The sequence below is a fragment of the Rhipicephalus microplus genome, chromosome 9 (assembly GCF_043290135.1).
Source record: "Rhipicephalus microplus isolate Deutch F79 chromosome 9, USDA_Rmic, whole genome shotgun sequence".
In the NCBI taxonomy this organism is placed as follows: Eukaryota; Metazoa; Arthropoda; class Arachnida; order Ixodida; family Ixodidae; genus Rhipicephalus; species Rhipicephalus microplus.
Window position 1 is genome coordinate 99279831 of NC_134708.1, and position 26738 is coordinate 99306568.

The 26738-nt window shown below is 46.9% G+C and overlaps 1 protein-coding gene across 1 annotated transcript in view; it reads left to right on the plus strand.

The window, feature by feature from the left end:
• LOC119163132 (uncharacterized) overlaps window positions 1-26738 on the plus strand; it is a 59275-nt gene that overhangs the window by 23365 nt on the left and 9172 nt on the right. The window contains exons 5-8 of the mRNA XM_037415073.2: window positions 729-899; window positions 3999-4145; window positions 11784-12063; window positions 16566-16726. Of these exons, the coding sequence (XP_037270970.2) occupies window positions 729-899; window positions 3999-4145; window positions 11784-12063; window positions 16566-16726 (759 nt within the window). The remainder of the gene's footprint in view (window positions 1-728; window positions 900-3998; window positions 4146-11783; window positions 12064-16565; window positions 16727-26738) is intronic.

Genomic DNA, 26738 nt, shown 5'->3' on the forward strand with positions numbered 1-26738 from the left:
TTATTTACGGCACTTCCTTCGGGCATTATTCCATTTCGTTATTTCTTGAAAACACTTTCCAGTTCTGGTTGCCATAGCGGATTTCGGCTCCTTTCTTTCGCTGAGTCGCTAACAGAATCTTCAAGCCAGATTTCTAGCGTTTTTTTATCGTTTTCTTTCGCTTCTTTGCATTATTCTAGAAAATGTAAATTTTTTAGTTACCATCGCTTACCCTCAACCGCGACTATGCCCTTCTCTTCTTCTGTGTTTTTGAATGAGTTTGAGCAGTTGAGTGTTGTAAATCGTCCACACATGCAGGAATTTATACATTCTACCGATTGTAGGCAAATCTGGAGACACTAAAAATATGACTGTGCTTTTGCTCGTAGTTGCTGATATTGTTGCAAAAATCATCCTTAATATTTTGCGCAGCAACTCGTCTTTGTAATAAATTAGCATTTTATAGGTTTCTTTTGTAATTATTCGCTTGTTAACTTTGCAGCATGTATCCATACCGGTTGATTGAAGCCCTATAGTCCTCTCATTTCGTTGAACGGCCGTTACGCCTCACTGTTGTCGCGGGACCGAATCTTGGTCCATACGCCCCCAACTTCGCTACAGGTGAATTAATTGAAGTTCGGGTGCTTATATTTAGGTTCCCGTTGTCAAACACATTACGGGATATCAGGAGTGGTTATGGTGCATAAAACAACCAACAATTATTGCTCCGACCCCGTTTTTGTTTTCAGGAAGAACCAGAAGAGTCCGTCCGCTGGGCCCAATCGATTGCTACCCTGACGGGTCTACGTTCACTGACCCTAGGAAATATTCTGCTCTCCCCAGAAGCCGCCGAGATCCTCGGGAACTACGTGGAAGAATCCATTTCCCTTACCACGCTGAATTTGAAACATTTTGAGCCGGTGAGCAAATATTTTCCTGTACGTTATGCTAATCTTCAAGTGTTAACTGTTAAATTTTTCTGCCCGAACACAGTAAACCACTACGCACCCTTAAGGATGTTTTCCCTGTTTTAACACCCTACAATAAGGGTGTTCTCTAACTACTATTATAAGATGTTATATACACGACAAAGCATCCTTAAGAGTGTAAGAAGGTTTAGTGTCGTGCACACTTGAACCTGGCTTTTAAGAGCACACATATCAATAAATTAAGGTGGAAAGGTGCCTCGTGATTCTTGTTGACTGATAATTATTATTTTTATAATGAATTCCAATACTGTTGGCTGTAACATGTTGGCTGTAACAAAGAAATGCCTCGTTCACCTGAGGTCAAAAACTCGAAAGGCCGTATAAAATGCGAAATATTCACAATTTCAAGCTCAATTCACAGCTCCACCGAAATAAACTTGAAATAATTCAGATCGGCTTCTCTAGTGATAATTTCAACTTCTCATGTTATGATCTATTCAGTTCGAAATGCCAACTGCTGTTACTTCACCTTTAATGGGCACGACACCTGAAATATTGCGTTTTTGCACCTGCAGCTTTTGTATGTAGTAGCCGCTTCCAGAAAAGGGTAGCTAAACGGCCAACTTGTTATAGCAGAGTTTTGCATCTACGTTTTCCAGAAATCAGTTTTATCATGTTCAAACGATGTCTGTACACTCAAGTTTATTTGCGCGTGAATATTGTAGCATAGAGTCTGCGGGAGATTGCTTCTGCGAAAGTTTACGATTAATTGCACTAAACCTTCGACTCCGTGCTCGCAAAAGTCCGTGTGTGGCAGCCGTACCTAGTATAGCTTCACCTTGTAATACACACGATGCACTGCACCGTTTTTCACCAACTCTATACCTGTCTAGTAGCTCTCATTCTATTAATTCTCATTTGTATTTTAAGCAAATATGCGCAGGCTTTTAGGGATATTTTATCACGCAATGAGTGATGCCTGTCTGTCCCTGTAGCCGCCTACGACTTTTAGATCTCCTGGCCGTTTCAATAGTGGTATCGATACCAAACTTGGTATGGCATAACATGACTGTATGAAGAACACATTTGGCTCGTCATAACATGAAAAGTATGATATGTGTTATGAATGTCACGATTCACATTTCATGGTTCTGCAGCTCTTGTAGTGGTTTCGTTCACATGATATATTGCAAAACTAATATGATATGGCATGATTGCATCGCGAACACAAGCAACATGAAAATCGTGACAAACGTGTCATGTGACATCACTGCATGCCACGCTCATGATTCGCTCGCAGCCGTTTCGCTAGCGTCACATATACTACATCTTGTATTACGGTGCGCGAATGGATGACGAAGGTATGTGACCGGTGAAAACATAAGATGCGTGTCATGTGAGAACAAGACTACATGTCACAGTCAGGGCGCCAATACGTTTTGACGTGACGTGGTGCGCGTGCTCGCCGGCGTTCATATCGTCGCGTCACGCCGGCGTTGCCACGCCAGGCGCCAGTCCTGCCATCTACTCGCAGGCGTGCGCCGCGCTGCGTTGCTTTGACACATGAGTTTTTCAGCGCGTCCGGCATCCCATTGATCACAAAAAGGCGGAGACACAGTGTTGTCTGGGTAGCGCATTGGCGCGAAATGCAGCATGTCGCATTTCGCGCTGTTTGCCGTCGGGCCGCACCGATGGACACTGGTCGCGCCTTGCGTTAGACTATAGAGTGCTCGCGTTTTCCTAACGTACCGTCGCTGTGCCCAGCGTGCGCGCGCGTCAACGCTACATTGGACCATAATGGGGCCCTTCGTGATGCGCTCACTGCCGTTTTACTCGCTCCACATATATCAAATTTGGTGTTACGTGACGTCAAAAGATGACGAAAGTACATGACTGGTGCAAACATGATATTCCTGACAAGCGTGTCATGCAAGAACATGACAACATACCACGCTCATAGCGTGCTAGCGGCCGTTTCGCTCTCTCCGCATATACTAAATTTGGTATAACGTGACGTGAATAGTTGACGAAGATAAACGACACATCGAAACATAATGATATTCACACGTAAATCATGTAGGGCATCATTTACTTCAACCTCGAAACATTGTGCTGATTTTAAAGTGACATATCAACATTTCTCATTCGTGCTTCGCATATCATAGGTTCCTACTGTACGTGGTATCTGCCAATTCTTTTTCGCTTTGCTTTCCTGTTTTTGCCCGATTTTTTATTTGTTTGTATGACTCGTCTACTCTTTTTTATGGCTCATTATTTGTCACAATTAGTTATTCTTCGCGCTTCCGGCATGTTTAAACACCATTTGTGCTCGGTAATATCAGCCGCCAACTAGCACCCGTCTTCATTTTTGTGTGTGTCCCCGAGTTTGTTCTATAGCACTCGTGACATGCAAGCTAGCCGAAGCCGCTTCCCTTCGGAGCCTAACATTCTCGACACTAGCGACAAGTATTTTTCTTTGTATTGTGTTTATTTCGATATAAAAACTCGCTGACGAAACCGAATAACTGATTTTGATGTCCTAAACATTGGCAGTTGCAGCTTCTATCGCCTCTACGGTAGTGGTGACCCTTGCTGGTAATGAAAAATTACGTTGCCATTTCATTCGCACGATTTCAGGCTATCTATATGTGGCGTTACGTCTATGCGTTAGAAAGTGCCTTCCAGTCTTATGTGTATGTCAAGTACTCAACTTGCTTTTACAAAACCACAAAGCTTGCTTTTATACTGCACAGGGTTGCTGCCACACTTTAGTAAAATCACAGAATCTTACTAGAAAGCGCTCATTTTTAGAACGATTTGAACACCCTTCCTTAGAAATGCCTATAGCCGTCCTGCCAAGCGGTTTTGGAAATTCGCGGAGATATGGTACGCAAATACGGTATGATATAGCTGTTGCGGACAGTGAACCCACCCGAATATCCCAAAATATATCCTCGGGTTGCTGTGGGGTTGTAACACCTCAATGTTGCCTGTCAGCCTACGGGTTTTAGAGGAATCTGTCGGGTGTGACCGGAATGGCTTACGCCAAACGCCCAGTCTGACTGAGTACGCTTTGCATTGCCCTGACAGGCTGATGGGATTATTCCCTTTCTGAGACATCTCGCTTTCAACATCTCGGTGACGTCCATGGAGGTGACCATCGAAATGCTAGAGAATGAAGAAGGTCTGGTCTTTGCTGACGTCGTGCGTACACACGTTGCTCTCAACAAACTCGAGGTAAGGCAAGCCCATTCGAATACGTGACCATGCGAAAGCTCTTGGTGCTCACTCAAACATGGAGTCATCATAGGCGGTAGTGGCAGAATAATCATGAGTGATGCAGAACATGTGAAAACGTCATGGAATGGCGTCGTTCTCTGCATAGTTTCCTAATGGTAACTACGATCTCTTGGCGGATCGTTATTTTTTTATGCTTACAGCCTTGAACGCACTTGTGGTTTTCTTTAATGCTGTATTTTGGCTTTCTTTCATATAAAAGAGCATACTGTTCTGAAGTTTGTGACCTGATTTGAATCGATGAACATAATAAGGTAAGAGGGGAGCGGAACTGCTGAAAATTTGCAGATTGTCGTCACGAGACCAAGCTGCTCTAGGCCATGCGAAGCCAAACTCAGCCGAAAAAACAATGATGAGAATAAGGTATGTACGACCATGTGGGCTGGAACCCCATGCGTTGCAGCTGCAGCCACTAGCGTCACAGTTCCTCCATTGTTTTTATAGAAAACGCGATGTTCGATCGAGTAAAAAGGGTGGAATGATCAAGGAGGCTTTCAGTGCCTTTGATCTCGGAGGCAATTTAAAAGTTGACTTGGTGAAGAAATTGCTTCAGTGGGATGAATACAATCTTCCAAGAATAACTTGATGGTTAATCCATCCAGTCGTGCAGAGAAAGTGTGCAGTTGGCCATGTGACTTTCTCTTTATTTCTTGAAATTTCTTGATGTGAATTGAAGTGATGGTAGATCACTCATTAGTGCTTTGCAGCGTATGCGGAACCTCTATGTGGCTGTGACCAATATTCCCTCACCTTAAGATACACCGCAATTATGGCCCTTGCCTTTGTAGTGATGAAACGGCATCAACCCCGGCACGTAATTATAGCAGACGGACAGTTTTCTGTGCCACTGCCATGTTGTTCTAAAGGTTACGGAGCATCATAGCTGACCCCCAGGCTGTGTACTGCGTCTCGGCCACAGCTACTACACTTTCTATGCAGGCGAAAATGCACGAGGCTCGCGAGTTTTTGTTAAAATAAACGTCGAAAAACCTTAGGTAAACAAAATTGCCGAAGCCCCCAATGCCTCTCCTAATGATACCGAGTCTTCGAGGCGTACGACTACGAGTACCTTCTTGGGCTGTTGTCTTACTTCTCTGTGACGGAATGGTAGTTCTATCTCGCCGAATCAGATTCCTAGGGCGAAAAGTTTACGTGTGTCTCCAAACACACCGTCTGCCTGCCACAAATAGCAATCTCCACGTTTTTTTTTTCAGTCATAACGAGGCATAGTAAACTTTCGAATGTGGCTTGAGCGTCCTATTTCTTAATGGTATGGTAATATCCGGTAGGCATTCAAACTTTGACACAGAGTGTGTTTGCTTAGCTTTTATTAGGAGTTTTCTGTTACCTTTTATTATTACATGCCTACTTACCTTGTATGAGCTCCGTCACGAGGTATACGTCACCATGGTGACTAACGCTCAAATTTTTCAGTTGCTAGGCGCTTAACTGCAAGAAGTCTTCCATGTGAAACGCTGGAAATTGAACTTGGCCGCCTCACCAATCAATTGTAGATGTGTAGAATTCTCTACTCTTATACGACAGTTAAAGCATGTGAAATGAGGGCTTAATTACTCAAAGATCCAGTTGACTGCGAACCTCGTGCAGCGCGCTGCGCTACAGTACCCACATGCCCTAATACCTTAAGATTTGTGGCGCCTTTTAATTAGTCTTCTTTACCCAGAATTGCTAGTTTCTGGCAGCTAACTGCCTTCTCATGTCGCACGTTGGCACACCTGCAAGAGAGTAGGCGGGGCAGTGGCCACTAATGAAGCTTGAATAGGTGTTCGTACAAGTGGTGTTAATTGTAACACTTAAACGGCACTTCTTGAGCAAAACCGAAGAAGTTCTATGCACATGCAAGCACAATCACGAGTAAAGATCTCAACAGCTTTATATTTCAGAATGTTTAATAGCGAGACTGTTCAAGCTAGCTGCAAACAATTTGGTGTCTACAAAAAGTATTCGTAGAGTACGAGTATGCTCTACAGATATTGGGAAGGTTCACCACTTACCATTAATGAAATGAAACATCGAAGCAACCGAGGGCAGGAGAACTCCAATTGTGTGCCCCGCCACGGTGTCTAGAGGCTAAGGTACTCGGTTGCTGACCCGCAGGTTGCGGGATGGAATTCGACTGTGGCGGCTGCGTTTTCGTTGGTGGCGACAATGCTGTAGGCCCAGGTGCTCCGATTTCAGTGGACGTTAAAGAACCCCAGGTGGTCGAAATTTGTAGAACCCTACACTACGGCGTCTTTCATTATCATATGGGGATGTTGGGATGTTACACCCAACTTAACAATCAATTCAAAATATGGTTCCCACACACATAACAAGCTCAATAAAATATTCACTACATATCCAAGGAGCGGCTGATGAGTAGAGTGAAGCATGCGTACGTACCGCCACGACCCCCCCTCTCCTCTTCGTCCACGCCCTGCAAACAATTCGACAGGCATGGCGACTATTCAGGGCTCGGAGAGGCACTCGTACACCGCGCACCCAGCCACAACCCGAGCAGCAGCCCCTGAGAGAGTAGTGGTACAGTGTCATCAAGGGTATCCTCACTCAGCTGCAGTTTGCATGTATTTTAAGCAGCGCTATCGATTATACTGTTCGGGAGACACTGCGCGTTACGCCCGATTCGGCAAAAGGCTAGACAAATAGGGGCTTCGCCTCCAAAAAGCCATAAAGTGTTGTCAATAAGCAACTATACACCATGACCACGCATATCGAGTTCGAATTCGCTGAAGCGATGTGTTTCAACAGTACGCTCGAATGAGCACTGTAGGGAACGGTAAAGGTAATGCTGGCTGTTAAAAGAAAAAGTGATGGAAAAATTGCCTTAATGACAACGTGCTCGTAGGCGTTACATATGTGCAACCACTTGGTTTTCGCACGGGCGAGTTTAAGGAGTTCTGACAGTCTTGTGTCTGCGACCGTCCGTGGTTTAACTTCCACCTTTCTGCGCTGAGAATCGAGCTGACAGCACCTAGCAGAACTCTAGAAACAACGTAAAATTGACTAGTTTAGACCTAATAGCCGTTCATATTCCCTGATTCAGCCCTTCCGTCGCTTGCTGAAGGATTGGACAGTTTTTGTTTCGCCGCTAAAGCCTGGCTTCATCTCGCTCCCCGATTCCATGAAGTCTACCAGCGGGCATATTGAGGTGTACCGGGAACTGATCGAAGAGTGGAGCCGGATCGACCAGTATAAAGCGGAGTAACTGGCGCAGTCTCAATACCTCACTCGGTTCGAGAACGTATTTGCAGGAGCATTCAAATCGAATGTCGTTATGATAAACTACTGACGACAGTGAAGATCAGGCAGCGTAGGCGTTCGCGTTCTCGTCAATTAGAGTGATCGAAGTTTCCCCACATTTTCCCTCTTCCCATCACCTTCTGGACCCTGACGTTTAGTATGAAGAGAAGTTTCTCCCACCGTAATAGTGCCGCTCCTTTTCACCTCGAGAACCAGTACGGTGTGGCCCACAAAACGTACTCTTAAGAAAAGAGTATTCGGGGAGTGTTACTGCAAAGCAATAATCTAGTTCGAGTACGTTTTCCGCGTTATCACCACAATTAAGGTATTTAGCGGTTACGAACCGTGCTCGTGTTATCAGTGTGAGATAGTGATTCTTGACAGGCAAGTGACCAGCACCGTGTTTTCAAGAAAAGAAACGCGCGCGATTCAGGTGGCGATAATTGTTGTGTGGCAGTACTACTCCCCGAATAGATATTTTTTTTTCTTGGAAAGTAAAACGTCTCTGCTGCACGGCTACACCTAGCAGAGTTGATTGAACTGCAGTTTCACGTCTCCTCTGTATGTTCGCAGCTATTGTCCACGCTCGCAAACTGCTTGTAACTAAATACCACCTCTATGACCGGTGCGGTGTGTCCCTACAGGGCTTTCTGTTCCCCACCGGCTGTGAGAATCACCGCTATGCCGCTCTTGCAACCCAGATCTCCTTCCGTTAAGATGTAGTTACCTTTTAAAGACGAGGGTTTCTTCGGGACCTTCAACGACAAAATTTTGGTCTCTTTCTCTACCTTTGTCCGTTTGTCCGCGCTAATGGTTTCCCTACCGGTCCCAAACGATACATCAAATGGTCAACCTCATCTGCAGCGCACACAAATATTTCTCAAGTTTCAGCGTTCATACTTGTGCGATTGTCAATTAAAAAGCAATTATTGCCCATATCTGGGGCACTATAACAACACCTCAATGTTTTGTATGTGTGCCTTTTTACTGAAGACACAGAAGTGATCCTAAGGACCATGGCGTTTATCACGCTGCGCTGACAGTGCAACACGTTGCTCAAAGAGACAAGTATTTCCAACGCTTTGCTACGTATTTCCAACGCTTTGCTAGTGACGGGCGGTGGTGTCACCTGCCCGTCACTTTGCGTCCTACACTTTACCTTCTCCGAGATAGGCACGCATCTTTCACCGTGGTCGCGCACGCTTACCTTCATTTTCGAAGATAACTGCCAAATGGCGATGGTGTTTAATGTGCCTCGATGCACTAGTTCGCCTTTGCTGCACGGATCGAGACTCTCTAACGCAGTGCTTCCAAAATACATTTCTATTTTTTTTACGCAGAACATCAAATAAACGTTTTGCTCACTCTCTTCACACGCAAGACTATCGTCTTTCAACGGCATTTGTAGTGAAACATGCAGATACGGGACCAGTTTTCTTTCCATGGCGATAGCAATTATATGGACGCTCTTGGCTGGATTTTGCCACCGGTGTCAGCGTCGCCATCACTCACCGTATATGTATGTCGACGTATGTGTATATACAAAAATTCAAGAAAACACAGAAAGATTCCGGCAGCAGAATCGAAATTGGGTCCCAAGAATGGTGGGGGGGGGGAGGCGTTAACCACTGAGCCACCGAGGAACACATTTTTTGACGTTCAAACAGCAAACTAATAATATCTACCACTTACTGCTGCTGGCGGGCATCTGGGAGAAAATCACGGTGTTTTAGCAATTCCAGCACGATGGCGCAATGAGCATGCGTCTCCGCATTTGTCTTATTTCTAGAAGACAGAGGTTGCGTTTTGTTTTTACAAGATAGAGGTTATGTGCTGTTTTTCTACAAGATAAGTTTTGAACAGTTGAACAGACTTTTTGCAACTTTACTAGAAGGAATTCTGCCTAGGAACGTTTGTTTTACAAACTACCCACCATATGTCAATATTCGGATGCCTTGCGGCATCTGAACAAAGGCACAAATTGACGGAACTCGCACTAAGCTGCTCAAGGCTTGAAACAGCGATGCTGAAGAACTTTGAAGATAAGTCGCGTTGTTTCGAAATTGGTAGAGCTTCGCTAGGTGATGCTGGGTTTGCGCTACGTTGATTTCCAGCGAAGAAGGGCTAAAGCAGACGCGACGCATGTCTAAACTCCAGAAACTTAGGCTTAGCCAAGTATTGGCTGGTTGGTTGGTCCTCAATTTTTGAGCGCAACTTACCACAATGAATCGGCCATGAAACAAATGGTAATCTTAGAAATATTGTTGTTGTACCAGCCAAGCACGTCTAAACAGGGATGTTTTGAAAAAAAAAAGCTGTGGTAAACTAATACATAAAAATAGAATAAATCAGGAAAAAGAAAAAGAAAAGCCAACAAGCCAATGCCTAAAAATAGGTGAATTTATGCCTAGGCTTATCATTCTGTTCGTTCCACTTATCTTGTGAAATCTCGGACGGATTCGCAAATGCTCCTCGGGATTAAGCCCTTTTCAGTTGCTCCAAAGAGAACAACCTCGTAGATCTACGAACACTTCATTGTTGTAACTAGACTTCCATCGCTTTGGGGACATCTCGCAGTCACAGCGGTCTTTCTCGTTTGCTAGTATTAACTGTGCGTGGTCACAATTGCTTCGCAGTGATTTCGTGAGCTGTACTCTTCATTTATGGCGGACCCTCTGGGTGTAGCGAGACCTACCAACTTTCTGTGTCGCATATTAGTTTATGAACATCAGTTTTCTGGTAGGTCGCACGGTATCACGCACATGCCTGTCAAGACGATGCTAATGCTTCGCGATACTCTCAAAGAACGATTCAATAAACTATGCCTCGCTGTTAAAATTAGAACAAGGGAATCACCTGATTTTGACAAGCACCTGCTGGTAAGTACATTTCTCGGTTAAAAATATCGGGGGTTTTCAGCTGACTTTATTGCAAAAACGTACTTGGTCACAGAACTTGACTTCAAACACCTGCGGTACACGTCGTGCAGGTTGGGGAAGACTTCGTTCCCTTTTCCCCAGTTGTTACCAGCGTATGTACTGCAGCATTGAATGCTAAGCGATTAAGACAGACGACGGATGTTTAGCGTACCCGCAGAAGATAAGCAGAAAACAGTTTTTTTGGCATATCATGCTCTCTGGCTGTTCACTTCGTCTGCGAATCATGCCAGTGCCTTATCGTGATCACCCCAAGGACGTGGTTTTGATTCCGGTGGTGACGGTTGCATATCTGTGGATGCCTAATGGCCGAGACAAATATAATTACATGTAGTATCTAGTCAGCTCCAGCATCACTATCAGCCTTGCCTGGATTCATGTTTATATCGTGTCTACTCACAGGTATTCCCAAGCAGTGTCACTGATGCAGCATTTTAATATTTATTGATCATACGTGAAATACGTAAGGAGTTGCGTTGATTTCTCTCCCGCGAACTCTTCTAGGAAAGCTATAATAAAGTAGTTAGGCTGCCATCTTTTCCCAGCAAAATAAGTTTACTGGTTTGCAAGCACTCGGAACTCGTCTCGGAAGCTACGATGTCAAACGGCGCCAGGAAGAGCACTGGCTAGGTGTGAAGAGCTTTGACACCATGGTCGAAAATAATTCAACGCTCACGGACTCGTGAGCCGAATTACTCGGACTCGGACTTGGATTGAGCCGTTAGTCGGACTTTGAGTCCGAGTGAGTAGTCTTTTGGTAAGTTTTAGTCTGAGTGAGCTCCAGGATTTTTGCCGACCTAAGGGTATAGGTGCCCATTTTAGAGGCCAAATTGATAAAACCTGACCACCTGGGGTCGCCTCGCAAAGATACGGTGTCATGGTACTAAGGCCCAAGGTACGGGTTCGGTTCTCGGCAATGACCACCACATTTAGATGGTGGCGAAATATAAATGACAGCTGTGCGCTCATTTAGGTGCTTGTCAAACACCGCCAGGTTGTCGACTTTGCCAGAGCATTCTCCACTGCACTGGGCCTCATATCCCTACGAGGATGACAATTGTCGATTTACGGGTTGGCTTTTTTTTTGTTAAACATAATATTGAGATATAACAGACAATCGTGCCAAGGAGAGTACAGGGGCTGATACCAGAAGTAATTGTATTGGGTGAATACAAGGGGGCAAATATGCACCTTGCTCAGACGGGGATCACGCTTGTGACCTTCCAATCACGCATCCGATGTTATACCGACTCAAAATCATCACAACCACATCATGATGTTTAGTACGAAGAACTCCAAAACCATTTTTTTACTGCGATCAACGTTCTTGCCACCTTAATATTCCGTCTTTTACGCCTCCGCACCTCACCTGTGTTCACAGATCCATGGCTCGAAGGTCGCTACGCCATCGGCCTTAATGAGAGCAGCGGTTGGAAGCCGCAGCCTCAAGACGTTTATTCTCAATGAGTGCAACCTCGCAGTTCTGGACCTCGCAATCATGTCTCGCGCCTTGTATCGGCGCCCGCCGTCTCCGGTTAGTTTTCCGGGCGGGGCATCAGCGTCCGAGCCGCCTACAAGTGGCCTGGAAAATCTCATGCTCTACAAATGCGGCAAGGAAGAGGATCGGATGCTGGAAGTAGCCTTCGCCGAGCTTATCAGAGGCAAGTATTCGTGTTTAAGGCGACGTGTCTCCTAGTTTCTGCGAAGTAGCGTGCGTTTAAGCTTACCTCTTTTACTATTTCATTCCTTTCTTCCTTACTTATCTGTCTTACTTTTTCTAGTGCAGAGTACAAAACTGCTTATCTGTTCCTGTTTATTCTTTCGGCGTTTTGGCGTTAAATTTTTCTCTCCTTCTACACAGGTGTAACGCGATTCATTAAGTTTTTCACATATCTGCCTTAACTACTTCACTTCAAGAGTGTTGTTATTCATTGGATATATATGTAACACACGATAAAGGACCACCACAGCAATCATTACTTGCAAGGTCTCTCAGCTTTCAGGTGAATCAATGTAGCGCACGTCGCATGCCGGTAACTTCGCCAGCTTTATACCGAAAACGGCATGACAAGAAATTAAGCCTTTGTGCAATCCTTTACACCGTGTTATTGGGCTTTCCCTACAAGTACCTTGTAGCAACACGATTAGCACAGCAAGCATATTCAACACTTTCATTATTGCACGCCGCATAAGTAGATGAGCTGCTTCAAATATGCAGTTTATTTTACTGTAAGTTAGTCAATTCTCTGCATTCTACCACAATTGTTGTAAAGCCGATACTTGTACCAACAAGGGCTATACTACAGTAGATCACAAGCATGATAGCACCCATTACGCGAAACTGCTTAAAAACCCTGCCTTCTCAATCCCTCTTGACGCCTTCCTTCTAGCTTCAGCACAAGAGTAGCCTACCAGGTTTTTCGGAAGTTCAACTTACTACAACCGTAAATAACCGCATGCGAGCAGTCCATAATCACGGGCTACTTCCTCTGCCATTGAAACGCAGGCGACCGAGTCAATTGGCGCATATATCATGCCCAATTTGAAAGTAGTCTCACAATAGTCTGCATTTTTCCCACTTCATATACCACAAATTCATTTTATTCTTATCCTACCTGTAGCAACTAGGAAGATGCAGTAAAAGCTGGATAATTCTGATTTCACAATACCGGCAAAGCTGCCCGGAATAACCAAATGCCAAAATATTCGCGTTGTCAAGAAAAGTCTGATTTATTGGCACACTTCAGTTTTCTCGTCAAATACACAACTTTACCACTTACTCTGCAAAAGCGCTGTCTAAGCGGAAATTTTCTTCATTCGACACTTTTCCATGGCACCGCAGCTGAAGAACATTTTGTCTTAAGTTGAAACACGCTTTCATCCCATGCCTTTTTACGAATGAAAAGCGTGATGGTGAGTGGCAATTTGTGATTTTAACTGGACGCTCACCACCTAGCGGCCGCGCATTAAAACCACGCTAAAGGGCCGTGTCCTCCGAGATGAACCGGTGGCCAACGGCGTGCGGCCGCCTTATCTCGGAGGACATGAAAGGGTCAACCTTGAAAGGAGATATGTCCCCACGTTGCGCACGTTGATTTTCGCCATGACGCACGCGCAAGCCCGCAAATGAAAGAGACGTCCAAAGACCATTGCTGCACGCCGCAATCCGTGGCTTCGACACGTTAAAGAACCCCAGGTGGTCAAAATTTCCGGAGCCCTCCACTACGGCGTCTCTCATAATCATATGGTAGTTTTGGGACGTTAAACCCCACAAATCAATCAAATCCGTGGCTTCGAGGTGGAAAGATGGCAACGTATCGTTCTGTCTGGATGCAGACGAAACGGGACGGAGAATGTCGTTAATAAGAAACTTCCGCATTGCACATGAGGTAACGGACACTATCGTGGTTTGTCCAGCTAATTCATTTCTGACGATTTGTTTTAGTCATTGAGTACGCCGATCATGGGCATTCTTTCCAATGATCGGGCTTCCCTAAGCGCCGAGTGGTTTTGTTCATGTAAGCGCTTTAAGAAATTGGTTGGGTAATGTGTATTTTCCTTGTATGCTCGTTTTCGGCGCAATTGGCCAGTGCTACAACTTGTCAAATTAAACTGACGTAATTCTTCCGCTCGAGCTTTTTATTTTGCACGCACGCACGAATATATATAAAGGACAAGTCGCCTTGCCGAAAAAAAAAATCTTGCACCGCCCTTCTCACAGAGGCAAGTTTAGTGCACGTGAACTGCAGTAGTTAATTGTGTCATGTAATTTATGTGAACACGTTTACAGTGTTTATGCGTGCGTTTGGTCGGCGGAGTCGACGGACGGTGCTGTGTTCCGATTATATGGGCGCGAGACACTAGCAGTTTAGGTTCGTCTCACAAGAAATTTAAGAACAACTGTGAAAAGCGATTGCTCCAGCTTTTGGAGCGTTCTAGTCGTGGGCACATCACTTGATTCCTTTCTGGCACAGCGCAGCGCAACTTGTGTTTGAACAAGCTTGTATCCGTGTGATGCGTTTATCATCGTTTCACTGAATAAAAGATTGCTAATTTCCGGAAACCTAATGATAGTTGAAAGCGATTTTTCTTTATCGGTAACCCGTTTCGTGTAAATATTTTTACAGCGGATGCAGGGCGAGGAGGAGTTTAGTGGCTTCAGCCACCATGTACGAAAGTTCGTGCGTGCGTAGCACGCTTGTATATATGTTAGTATGTCCTTGTATATATTATGTTCATGCGTGCGTAGTGTGCGTCTGCCTTGAATATCCGTTCGCTTCGGCGTGGCAGTAGCTAAGGTATTCGGCTGCTGACCCCAAGGTCGTGGATTCTATCCCGGTTTTGGTGGTCGTATTTCCATGGCGGCGAACAGGTCCAGGCTCGTGTCTGTTCCATGTTGGTGCGCGTTAAACAGATAGTCGGAATTTGCAGAGACCTCCACTGCGGCGTCTTTCATAATCATTTAGTGGTTTTGGGACGTGAAACGCCATGAAATAATAATAATTATAATAATATAATAATAGTAATGATGATGATGATGGTGATAGTAATAGTAGTAATAGTAATACTATTAGTAATAGTAATATTACTAATGTACTAGCAATAATAGTAATCATGATGCTGATAATATGAAGATGATGATCTTTGAATATAGCCCTGCCATGGTCGTCTAGTGGTTAAGGTACTCGGCTGCTGACCCGGAGGTCGCGGAATCGAATCACGGCTGCGGCGGCTGCGTTTTTGAAGGATGCGAAAATGCTGTACGTCGGTGTGCTCAGATTTAGGTGCACGTTAAAAAAATCCAGTTGGTCGATATTTTCGAAGCCCTCCACTTCGACGCCTCTCGTTATCATATGGTGGTTTTGGGACATTAAACAAAACATATCAATCAATCAATTATAACTGAATATAAAATGCTGCTAACACCAACAAGCACGTGTTCGGAAGGACACGACTTATACAGAAATCTAATAACCTTGTCTAGTGCACAAAAAAAGAGCACTCCTATTCCAATCATAAGTACGATATGTCTAATCTAAAATATACTAGCGCACACATGGCTCTATAATCTAATAAGAATCTAATTCTATAATCATATGAGCGGCATGCTTATTCAGCTTTCGATGGGACAATTTAACTCAATGAGATACGTCAAGTCGGCAGCATGAATCGCAGCGCGCAGTTGCGTCGAAACGAGTAGCAGTTCAGCAACGCAGCGCAAAGCTTGCACCTTTCGGAGAAGCCTGCTACACATGAGCCTTCAACCTCGTGCTCGCTCGAGAGGTTCTTCAGTATGAAGTAACTCTGATGTGGTTCATTGATGACACTCGAAGGTCGCACACACAGCGCAACTATCACTTGTTAAATATGCTCCACTATGGCGTGTCTCATAATCATATGGTGGCTTTGGGACGTTGAAGACCACATATCATCATTCACCAAGGAAACTTACTAGCGCCTTCTCGAGTAAGCAATGCGTTTTGGTGCCACACTAAAAAAAACTTCAGCACAGCGGCAATCAAAAGTGTCGCGGGGGCCTTCCGAAGCGTAGCCATCTGTGTTTTTTTCGACCAGTGTTTCTAGCACACAAAGCTTTATGCACTTGCGAATAATGACTTCGGAAAGTGCAAGGGCTATTTGAACTATAATAGAACGCTCTAACCTTTACTACGAGTCACGTATGCGGCAATGTTCGCTTCGCGCTGTCATGCGATTGACCGAATAAACCGGGTAGCGGACAAATACGACATCGATAACGAGACCTCGGTGCCCTTAAACAGTGCATATTCTGGCCGAGGCCAGACAACTCGCCCTGAGCATTTATTTGCACGTGTGAAAAAGTGAGAAAGCGCGGTCTTTTAACGTGCATTTCAAAGGCTAAGCAGCGTCTGTGTTGTTCTAAAACAACGACTGCGCGTAGCCACCGCTTTCTGCACCGCTGCAAACGCGAGCCATTCGGAATTATATCTAGTAAGAGTACTTTTCAACCTCTCCAGACTCGCAGCCTTCCCCCCTTGCCGATAAATTTTAAACGAGAGTACTGTGTGGCTATTTAACACTTTTCTGCCTTCGTGACTGCTTGAGATTGACCTCAACATCGACAGTTGTCGCCCCAACATGACTGTGCGCACCTGTTCTCTGACCATGTATTCTACTTGTGCAGGGGGACTACGCCTACTCTCCATTAGGGAATGCTACCTGAGGGACACGTTCGCCGGACACGCTGCATACCTACTGCAGATGGACCGACGCCTTCAGCATCTCTACATTCAGAATAACTGTTTGGGCCCTCTGGGGAGCCGAATGATGCTTAAGGGTCTGGCGGTGAGCATCTGTTCAGCAGAGATGCTTCGCTGAAGCACGGCGATTTTTGCATGAACTGTCAAACACATGGCTTTAACAAGACACACTCCACATAGAAAAAGCAGTTTGTTTTTTTTCTATGAGTGTTTTACTGTTTCACCATTCCTGAAATGTCCCGCGTTTAAAAACACAACTGATAAAACGCAAGATGTTCGCGATTGCCAACAAGGAGGACACGCGCCACCACCAATAGATGGCGTCGCTATGAACGCCCTTAAAACTAATAAACCAAGGATGACAATGTGCCTATGACAGAGATGGGTCCTAATGTCGAAACTTCGGCCAGCTTGTCTGTGGCAATTCGTCTGTTGACGCTGTGCATCCCACTAGTTAGATTTAGGCACGTGTTCAATCTAGGTAATCTCGGAAGTACGACGTAAACGTGGCGCTGTGGTGTCGTGAACTCGAACATAGCGTGTAGCTACCTCGAACGTGACTGTTTTTTTATATGCACTATAGATGATATACCAATTCATCGAAGTTCCTGGATCACCTCTTGGGGTCCCAATCTCAAACGGTTAGCGCTAGAATTCCTCTGTAATCTACGCGAGCTAGAGCGACCTCGATTCGATCTCTCTGCTAATTGAGCGAAGAGAGTCACAGATGTGCTTTAATGTGTCCTCGCTATCGCAGTTGCCACAGACGGCTGCCAGCCTCGCCAACTTGAAACTAAAATGACTTAACGATGGGTGCCTTTTGCCTTAGATGGAAAAGCCGAGTGTCCTCTGTTTTGTGGAGTCTAGTCGGTGTCTGAAGACGATGCAAAGCATTCGGGTAGCCACTGCCAAGTCTACTTGCCGTATGCCAAGACGAGAAAACGTTTCTTGTCCCCCCGTTTGAACTTTTTTTGCTAGCAGGGGTGTGTTTACGAGGTGACGGAAACGCTAGTGACCAGATCTTACGACCATTATTCTACTATAATTTCGGCAAGGTAATCACCTTTTCGGGGCTGCAAAATGTGCGCTTTACGCAAATTGAAATACTCTTCGTTATTGCAATCTTGGTCATGCTTGTGTGGTTAACGTACTCGCTATTCAGTGAATCGAGCGTAGGAATCACTCGCTGGTCACCCATAGTCGCACCATGATTTCTGATGTATCCGGGGCCAGTTGGCCTCACACAATGAAGATCTTAAGAGCAGAGAAACGGAAATATAAGGAATGATCACCTGCCCTTTGAAGTTTCCCTCTATTTCAGTTGTATTCCGCTCATACAATTGAAAAGTGCTATGAAAAAATCTCTGAACAAAAGTGGCATGTTCGAAGCGGCGTTTCGACAATTTCAATAGTCTTCATCAAGGCTACGACCGATTATGTTAGCGCTACAGGGTGTTTGCTTCGTACCAAAGGCGTAGCCAGGGGGTGGCACACAGCGAACGTGCTCCCGCCACCCATGATTTTTTTTGCCTTAGCATAGAGAGGAGGAAACATCCATTTTCAGGGGGGGGCCCCTGCCGAAATCAAGGTAGCGTCCCCCACCGGAAAAAAAATTCTGGCTACGCACCTGCGTCGTATCCTCTCCTTCAATCCGACTAGAAGAGGGGGAGAGGACAATTGTGGATGTGAAGATTGGTGGGGGGGGGTAGGGGTAAACATAGTGACTAAACGTCTTCTCTTCCCTTTATTCACGGACTACCTTTCCCTTTTTACCCACAAATTCCTTCACAACGCCCCTCCCCACATAACAGTTGCCCTCTCCCACTTCTTTTTTTTATTCGAAGAGAGTAGACAAACCATTTACACGGCAGCGTGACGCAAAATCAGTTCTAGCCTTCTAGACAAGTTCACTCTTCGATACGTCGGCTCCAGCACACAATCTCTGCTTACAGATCTTTTTCATCACTATATCTTCAATCTTCCCGTTACCGCCTTTTTTTTTTTGAGTTCGCAAAAACATTTCACTGCTGGAAAATGACAGGATTTGAGCTGTAACACCCTCGCAGTAAAAGTGGGTAAAAATGCATTCCTGTACAAATGGGGGCTCGTTTTACTGAAAAGCATTGCACTTTTCTCAACCGATCGGCAACCCGCCACCAGTACATCAGTTCAAACCGCTTGCGGTAAATGCACACGCGCAAGGAGTGCACGCTACGTGAGGATGCTAGAAGAGAAATGTTCATGTTGTCCTGTTGTAGATGGCATATTAGCATACTCGCAATTTTTCATTAATTTGTGCCTTGCATACGATTTCACTCTGCCGCGTCGTCCTTATCTACTTGACAATTCCTCTGTTCTTAGTCAAGTTCTCACGCTCTAATTCAGGCAAATATAAAAGATGAGATTGTATCTAAACGTGTGTCACTGGAACTGTCATGATCTTCAAGTCTGCAATCGCTCATCTCACTCGTAAAACTCACTCGCCAGTGTCGGTGATGCGAGCGTGTGCGCACCTTCACTCGCTACCTGACACTTTTGTTGCAACAGATAACAATGCTCCGATTTCACGAGACATGACTAGATTTCCTCGCTGTTCTTGCCAGTCACATGCGACACACAATGCCAGCAACGTGAACAGTGGGAATAGTGTTGTAAGGAGACCAACAGCCCCTTATAGCAGCTACGCAGTATGTGGCCTGTGTTATGACTGGGGTCTGACAGCATCCTGCCGCTGCCATCAATTGGGAGGACTTGACTCTGACACCACCCTTCCGCTGCCCCCATTGTGAGGACTGCGGTCTGACAGCATCCAACCGCTATTAGCAGTTGTCAGTCGTTGCGGGTTGGGTCCGGTGGGGTGCGTTGTAGTTATCTGATCGCCGCCACCGGACTCACTTAGCCCACCTTGCAGGGTGGAAGGTGCTTTCTCGTGTAGATAATAAAAAGTAAGAGTGAGAGTACTAAATAGTGTACTCTTTACAGTACTTCTGACAAAAGCCCCGGTCCCTCCGCAGTTCGCGCTAAGCTTCGATATTAGCACTGACAAAAACAGACAAAAAGCAATACATTTGTAACGGGGTTTATTTCCAGCGCAGAACGCAGAAAGCGAAGCAGTCAGCAGCGTCCAGCCAAGCGCAGCAAGCACGAGCTTATGCTGATGGCGATGCCCCTGATGTGCCGAGAAATGCCGCTGAAGCTCCTCTTCTTCACTACAATCGCCCTCCGCACAAAAAGACGCCATCCTGGCGGATTAGGGAGAACAAACGACTAATGGGTCGTAATATCGCTTGAGACGAGAGACGTGGACAGTGTCGCGGCCGCGGTAGCGTAGGTCTGTGAATGGGATCATGGGCTCCACGATATAGTTGACGAGTGACGTTTGCTCTACAACGCGGTATGGCCCGAGGTATTTGGGAAGAAGTTTTGCGGAGTGGCCAGGCGCGGTAGCAGGTGCCCAAAGCCATACCAATGAACCAGGTGGAAAGTTTGGAGCCGAACGGTCCCCAGTCTGGCGGGATTGCTGCTGCCACTGGTCCTCGATAGAAAAAGAGCGGGCAAGCTGGCGGCATTCTTCAGCTTGTCGGGCAGCTTTGGACAGAGTTGTACTTTTGGACTCATAAGGTTTATATGGAAGAATAGTGTCCACTGTATTTGAAGGTTCTCGTCCGTACAGAAGGAAGTATGGCGAAAACCCAGTAGTAGCTTGTATGGCAGTATTATACGCGTAGGTGACGAACGGAAGAGCTTGGTCCCAATTTGAAAGATCAGAGGTGACGTACATCGACAGCATACTGCCAAGAGTACGGCTGAAGTGCTCCGTCATGCCATTCGTCTGAGGGTGGTACGCTGTACTTGTGCATTGCACGATTCGGCATTCGTTGAGTAATGCCTTCAAGGCGTCAGAACGGAAGGCACGGCCTCTGTCACTTAAGAGCTCGCGAGGGGCACCATGACGCAGAACGAAACGTTGCAACAGAAACGTTCCAACGTCATGGGCTGTGGCAGTCGGCAGCGCGGCTGTTTCGGCTTAGCGTGTCAGATGGTCTATCGCAACAATAATCCAGCGATTACCAGCTGGGGTTGATGGTAGTGGTCCGTAAATTCAATGCCGACGCGATGAAAAGGTCGACTAGAACAAGGAAGAGGTTGTGACGGGTAGACTTGCCCGGGAGGCAACTTTTGTCGTTGGCACTGAGCACACGAGCGAATGAATTTCCGCACGTAGTTATACATGCCACGCCAATAAAATCTGAGTCGAAGCCTAGCGTATGTCTTGAAGAGGCCTGCGTGGGCGCACTGTGGGTCCACGTGAAAAGCTTCGCAGATAGCAGCTCGAAGATGGCGGGGTACCACAAGGAGACACTTGCGACCGTCAAAAAGGTAGTTGCGTCGATAAAGAAGATCATCCCTTAGGCAAAAGTTGCTAGCCTGGCGGCGGAGAGCGCGAGATGGGGAAGGAGTGAGAGGATCAGAAAGAATGCTTATGAGGCCACTGATCCAGGGATCCTTTTGTTGTTCCATCGTCATGTTGCGCAAGGCGGAGGACGCAAGTGCAGGCTCGAGGGAAGAGAAGCAAATACCTTCATCCGATATGGGTGAGCCAGAAAGGGCGTCGGCGTCTTCCGTGTGCTTACGACCAGATCTGTAAATAACGCGCATGTCGTATTCCTGAAGTTTGAGCGCCCAGCGAGCAAGTCGTCCGGAAGGGTCTTTAAGTGTCGATAGCCAACAAAGGGCGTGGTGGTCAGTGACGACGTCGAATGCGTGACCATACAGGTAGGGGCGAAATTTTCCAAGGGCCCAAATATTAGCTAAACAATTTTCTCGGTCACGGAGTAGTTAGCCTCGGCTTTCGTTAAAGTTCGGCTTGCGTAGGCGACGACATATTCATCAAACCCTGCCTTTCGTTGCGCGAGCACAGCGCCAAGTCCAACACCGCTGGCATCAGTATGAACCTCCGTGGGAGCGGCAGGATCGTAGTGGCGGAGGATGGGTGGAGAAGTCAGCAGGTGGCGTAATTTGGTGAATGCATCGTCGCATGCTGGTGACCAGGTGGAAAGGTCCTTGTCGCCGATAAGAAGGTCCGTAAGGGGCGCACATACAGAAGCAAAATTTCTAATAAAGCGTCGGAAGTATGACGACAAGCCGACAAAACTTCTAAGTTCCTTCAAGTTCTTTGGCTTCGGAAAATCGGCGACTGCTCGAAGCTTGGCGGGGTCAGGAAGTATGTCGTCCCGCGATACAACGTGGCCAAGAATGGTGAGCTGCCGGGCACCAAAACGACACTTCTTGAGGTTGAGTTGAAGGCCGGCGTCGGTGAGACGTGTGAGGACGTGCTCGAGACGATTTAATGGGTGTCAAACTCGGTGGAAAAGACAACTACGTCATCGAGGTAGCATAAACATTTGTTCCACTTGAAGCCTCGTAAAATAATGTCCATCATTCTTTGTCACACAGGTCCCGTTATTTAGGGAGGCGATCGCCGGACTAATTCCAAGGGCCGAAGTATCGGCCCCCCGAATCGCACCACGAAAGCGTGGACAATTTAGAAGTGGTTCTTTTTGGCGCGCCAGCGGACGCCGGCTGTGGCCCAAAGAACAAGTCAGAGCCGAGAGTTGATAAAGAAACAAATTATATTCTCAATATTGGCAGATCGCAAACACTACACAAAAATGCACACTCCACAATAGTTACATACAATATGTCACCAATCAAACCAATCAAACAACGTACTACACAGTACAATTAGCCACACTCGAACAACGGACACAGGCAACAGTACACACTACAATGCAGTCGCATGCAATGAACAACCAAGACACTTAAAGACTAAAGAGATGGAAAACCTATTCAGTCCAAAATCCTTGGAGCAAAAGTCTGAGTGAGTGATTCTCGGAAGAGTATCATTCAAAGTCCAGCGTTGTTGCCGTTCCGCTGCCCCCTGAAGTTTCTCTTCCAGGAAACCTCGCCGAAGTTTCTCTTCCAGGAAACCTCACGTCTTCAATCGGCCACTCTCCAAGCTTCAAACTTCTCCGCCGGAAACACGTCGGCTTCCCACACGCAGCTGTTGCCGCGCGTCTTCGCTCGATAGCGGTAAACACACGCTCTTGCCTGTAGCTCGAGCCTTCACCCCTCAGGTGGAAATCCTCTTCTTCTCCTGCTTTGCCCTTACGGACAAAACCTTCGCCGACTACATGGCGGAATCCCTACGCGCTCTGGCGCTAACTTCCGTCTTCTCCTGATCTCCCATCTCTGCTGCTCGATTAAATACCTTCCGCGTGCGATTCCACAGAGTTCTCATCAATTCGTCGGCGCGATACGCAGCGAAGGCTGGGGAGAGGCGCGAGAGTGTACGAATGCCCTCCGCGATGGATGACTCAACCCAGCGTGACCACGCCTCTTTCGTTCTAGAACTTTCGCGGCCTTGCTCGGCCGCCGATGTGGGGTGAGGAGGTTCGTCGGTGAAGCCACGCTTCCGAGGGGAGAGCGCGCGCCCGGGGAGCCTTGGATGTTTGTTTTCTTTTTCTTTTGACCTCGCGGCGCCATTCCGGCGTTTCGTCGCGACAATTTGGCGGTGCGCCCATTTTTAGCGCTCGTTCTGTGACATTCTTTCAAAAGTGGCTGGAGTGTTACAAAGGCCGAAAGGCATAACGGTAAACTCGTATAACCCATCAGGTTTGACAAATGCTGTTTTCGGTCGGTCAGATGCTTCCATAGGAACTTGCCAGTATCCAGACCGTAAATCCAGCGAAGAGAAGTATTCTGCTCCCTGCAAACAGTCAAGGGCGTCGTCTATTCGCGGTGACGGGTAAACGTCCTTGCGGGTGATCTTGTTTAAACGTCGATAGTCCACACAGAACCGAATGGAGCCGTCCTTCTTCTTAACAAGAACGACCGGTGACGCCCAGGGACTGTTTGAAGGCTGTACAATACCCCGCTAGAGCATGTCAGCAACCTGGTCGTCAATAACACGGCGCTCCCACGCTGAGACTCGGTAGGGGCGCTGCCGTAGAGGCGTATGGCTTCCGGTGTCAATCTTGTGAGATACGTTCGATGTGCGACTGAGGCCAGAAGCGTGGCTGTCAAAAGAAGTACGAAACTTTTGCAGCAGGTTCACTAACTGGCATCGTTCTGAAGAAGACGTTGCGACATCTATGGAGCGGTGGAAAGCGTCAAGGAGCGACTGGTCAACAACAGTCAGAAATGAGTGCGCTAAGGTCCGTAGAAAGTAAACTAGATGGAGCGTCAAAAAACGACGGGCGTCCATCGGATGCACGTGACCGAGACATTCACCATAGAATAAAGGTAAAGGCCCTTCTAGCGTATCGTACACGAGCGTCTTCGTTACGCCATGGTGGAGAGTAAGGAGAGCAATGGGCAAGAGAGAACATTTGCGTTGAATGAACAGGGCAAAAGCGTAAATAAAACATCACCGCCGGAAATAGCGTCACACGACAGAGTCACCAGCAGAGAAGAGCGCGGTGGTACGGTGGTGTCGTCGGAAACAGTTTATAACGCGGCAGGGAGGCTTCGACAGCGTCTACATCAGGAAGTGCAGATAGCTCAAGTTCAGCGCGACAGCCGTCTATGACGGCATTATTATTCGCAAGGAAGTCCCAGCCGAGTATCATGTCATGGGAACACGAGGGCAGCATTACGAATTCGACAATATACGCAATCCCTTCGATGACGACTCCTGTGGTACAGGCTGCGAGAGGTGTTACCCTTTGTGCGTTAGCCGTTCTAAAAGATAGGCCGGATAATGGCGTCAGAACTTTGCGGAGTTTGTGGCACAGGTTGATGGAAACGACGGATAGAGCGGCGCCGGTGCCGACAAGCGCTATGACGATGATACCATCGACTGACACTTCAATGACGTTAGCTGGACAGGGGCGAAGACTTGTGGATGGCGACGGGGACGCAGTTCGTGCCTCGGGAACTGCGGCCGTTAGTTTTCCTGGTTGGTGGGTCCGGAATGGCGACGCATAGGGGAAAGCGAACGTCGACGTGGAGATGGGGAGCGGCGGGTCGGGCCGTGTGGACGATCAGAAGGAAAGGAAGAGGAAGGAGGTCTTGAAGGCGTAGAAGAAAACTGAGGGTCGAAAGAGGGCATTCGTCGAATGTTCTGAGCAGCCTGGCGACGACGACAATAACGTGCCACGTGGCCAACATCACCACAAGCAAAACATATGGGACGGTTGTCGTAGGTCCGCCATTGGTCAGAGTAGACTCCGACTTGCGGCTTGGGGGCAGAAAACTGTGGCCGAGGTGGTATCGGCATAGGCGACGGTGAATAGGTCGGCAGCGAAAAGGGCGGCGGCGAATACATAGGTGCTGGCTGGAACGCAGGCTGTCGAGGTCGAGCAACGGCCTCGGCATACGTGAGAGGTGCGGCGGCTGGGGGCGGTTCACGGGCGGGAGGAAGAACTTGTGCGACCTGGTCTTGAATGAAGTCGCGGAGTGTAGATGTCAATCTGCGTGGTTGATCGGGTACGCAGGACATCAAAGAGAGCTGACGAGCGACCTCAGCGCGGATGAACTCTTGGATCTTGGAGAGAAGAGGGGCATAGTCTTCTCCTATGCCAAGGGTGGAAAGGCTGGACGAAGAGTCGTCGAGCACCGAGGGACGTCGGGTGGAAAGACGTTGCCTGCGCAACTTGTCAAAACTCTGGCATAACTCGGTCAGTTCTAGGACAGTGCGAGGACTCTTAGAAAGCAACATCTGGAAAGCGTCGTCCTCAATGCCCTTCATGATATGCTTGATCTTAAGCTCTTCGGACATCGACTCGTTGACTCGCTTGCGAAGGTCCAGAACGTCCTCAATATAGCTTGTGAAATTCTCACCAAGCTGCTGGGACCGAGTATGTAACCATTGTTCAGCACGGCGTTGGCGTACCTCAGGCCGCCCAAAAACTTGTGTGAGGCTCGTTTTGAAGACCGACCATGTAGGGAGACCCGCTTCGTGGTTTATAAACCACAGCTTGGCCACGTCCGACAGGTAGAAGGAGACGTAGACCAACTTGGCGGCGTCATCCCAATTGTTGTGAGTACTCACTTGTTCGTACATTGAAATCCAGTCATCAACGTCCTTGTCTTCTGTGCCTGAGAAAACAGGGGGATCTCACAGACGCAGAAAACCGGCGCAGAGAACAGTAGGCGGTGCCGGTGGAGGAGTTGGAGCGGCGCTTGCGTCGGTAGGCATAATGGATGGTAAAATGCGATTCTGATGGTCCAGGGTGATCGAAACCCAGCAGAATCCACCCTCTTGTAACGGGGTTTATTTGCAGCGCAAAACGCAGAAAGCGAAGCAGTCAGCAGCGTCCGGCCAAGCGCAGCAAGCACGAGCTTATGCTGATGGCGATGCCCCTGATGCGCCGAGAAATGCCGCTGAAGCTCCTCTTCTTCACTACACATTAATTACACAGAAATTGAATACAAGTACCTTGCAAGTGTATATATAAAATTCAGAAAAAAACAAAGGCAAAAAGTTGACCTAGTACATTTACAAAATTAGACATCGCTCGCATGTAGATACATAACCAAGTGAAATTGCCACGATTGCCAAACTGAGGAAGAAACTACATATAGATGCACGGAGAATAAACTGCAATACTGCAGCCTAAATACAAATAATGATTTCAGGATTGGTCGAGGCATGAAACTTCACTTGTTAGTTTTGATAGTGTGTACCGGTGGTCAGTAACAAGGTCTTTGTTTTTGAAAGGTTGCATTGCTAGCCCTTAGTTATGCTAGGGCATTTATCGCGTGAGATGTTTGGTACGGAACACTGTTTTCATAATTGGTTCTTGTTCTGTGTGTTCATTTCTTTTTTTTCTCGCCAATGGTAGTGTAGTGTTACGGTACAACTTTGCTCATATAACTTGTTTTTATTTTTAATTAACAGAGGTTCATTTAGATAGACTACATGGAGGGTTACATCTTGACAAACTCGCGTCCAGAAAGTCTTTCCAAAATTTAAATCGAAAAGCTTTGGAAACCGCCCACGAGGGCTCATTATAAACTGTCCCATTTCCTTTGGCTAGTGTAATTCGGTGCCCTTTCCCTCATCCAATCCCAAGGAATACACCAGTTTTAAC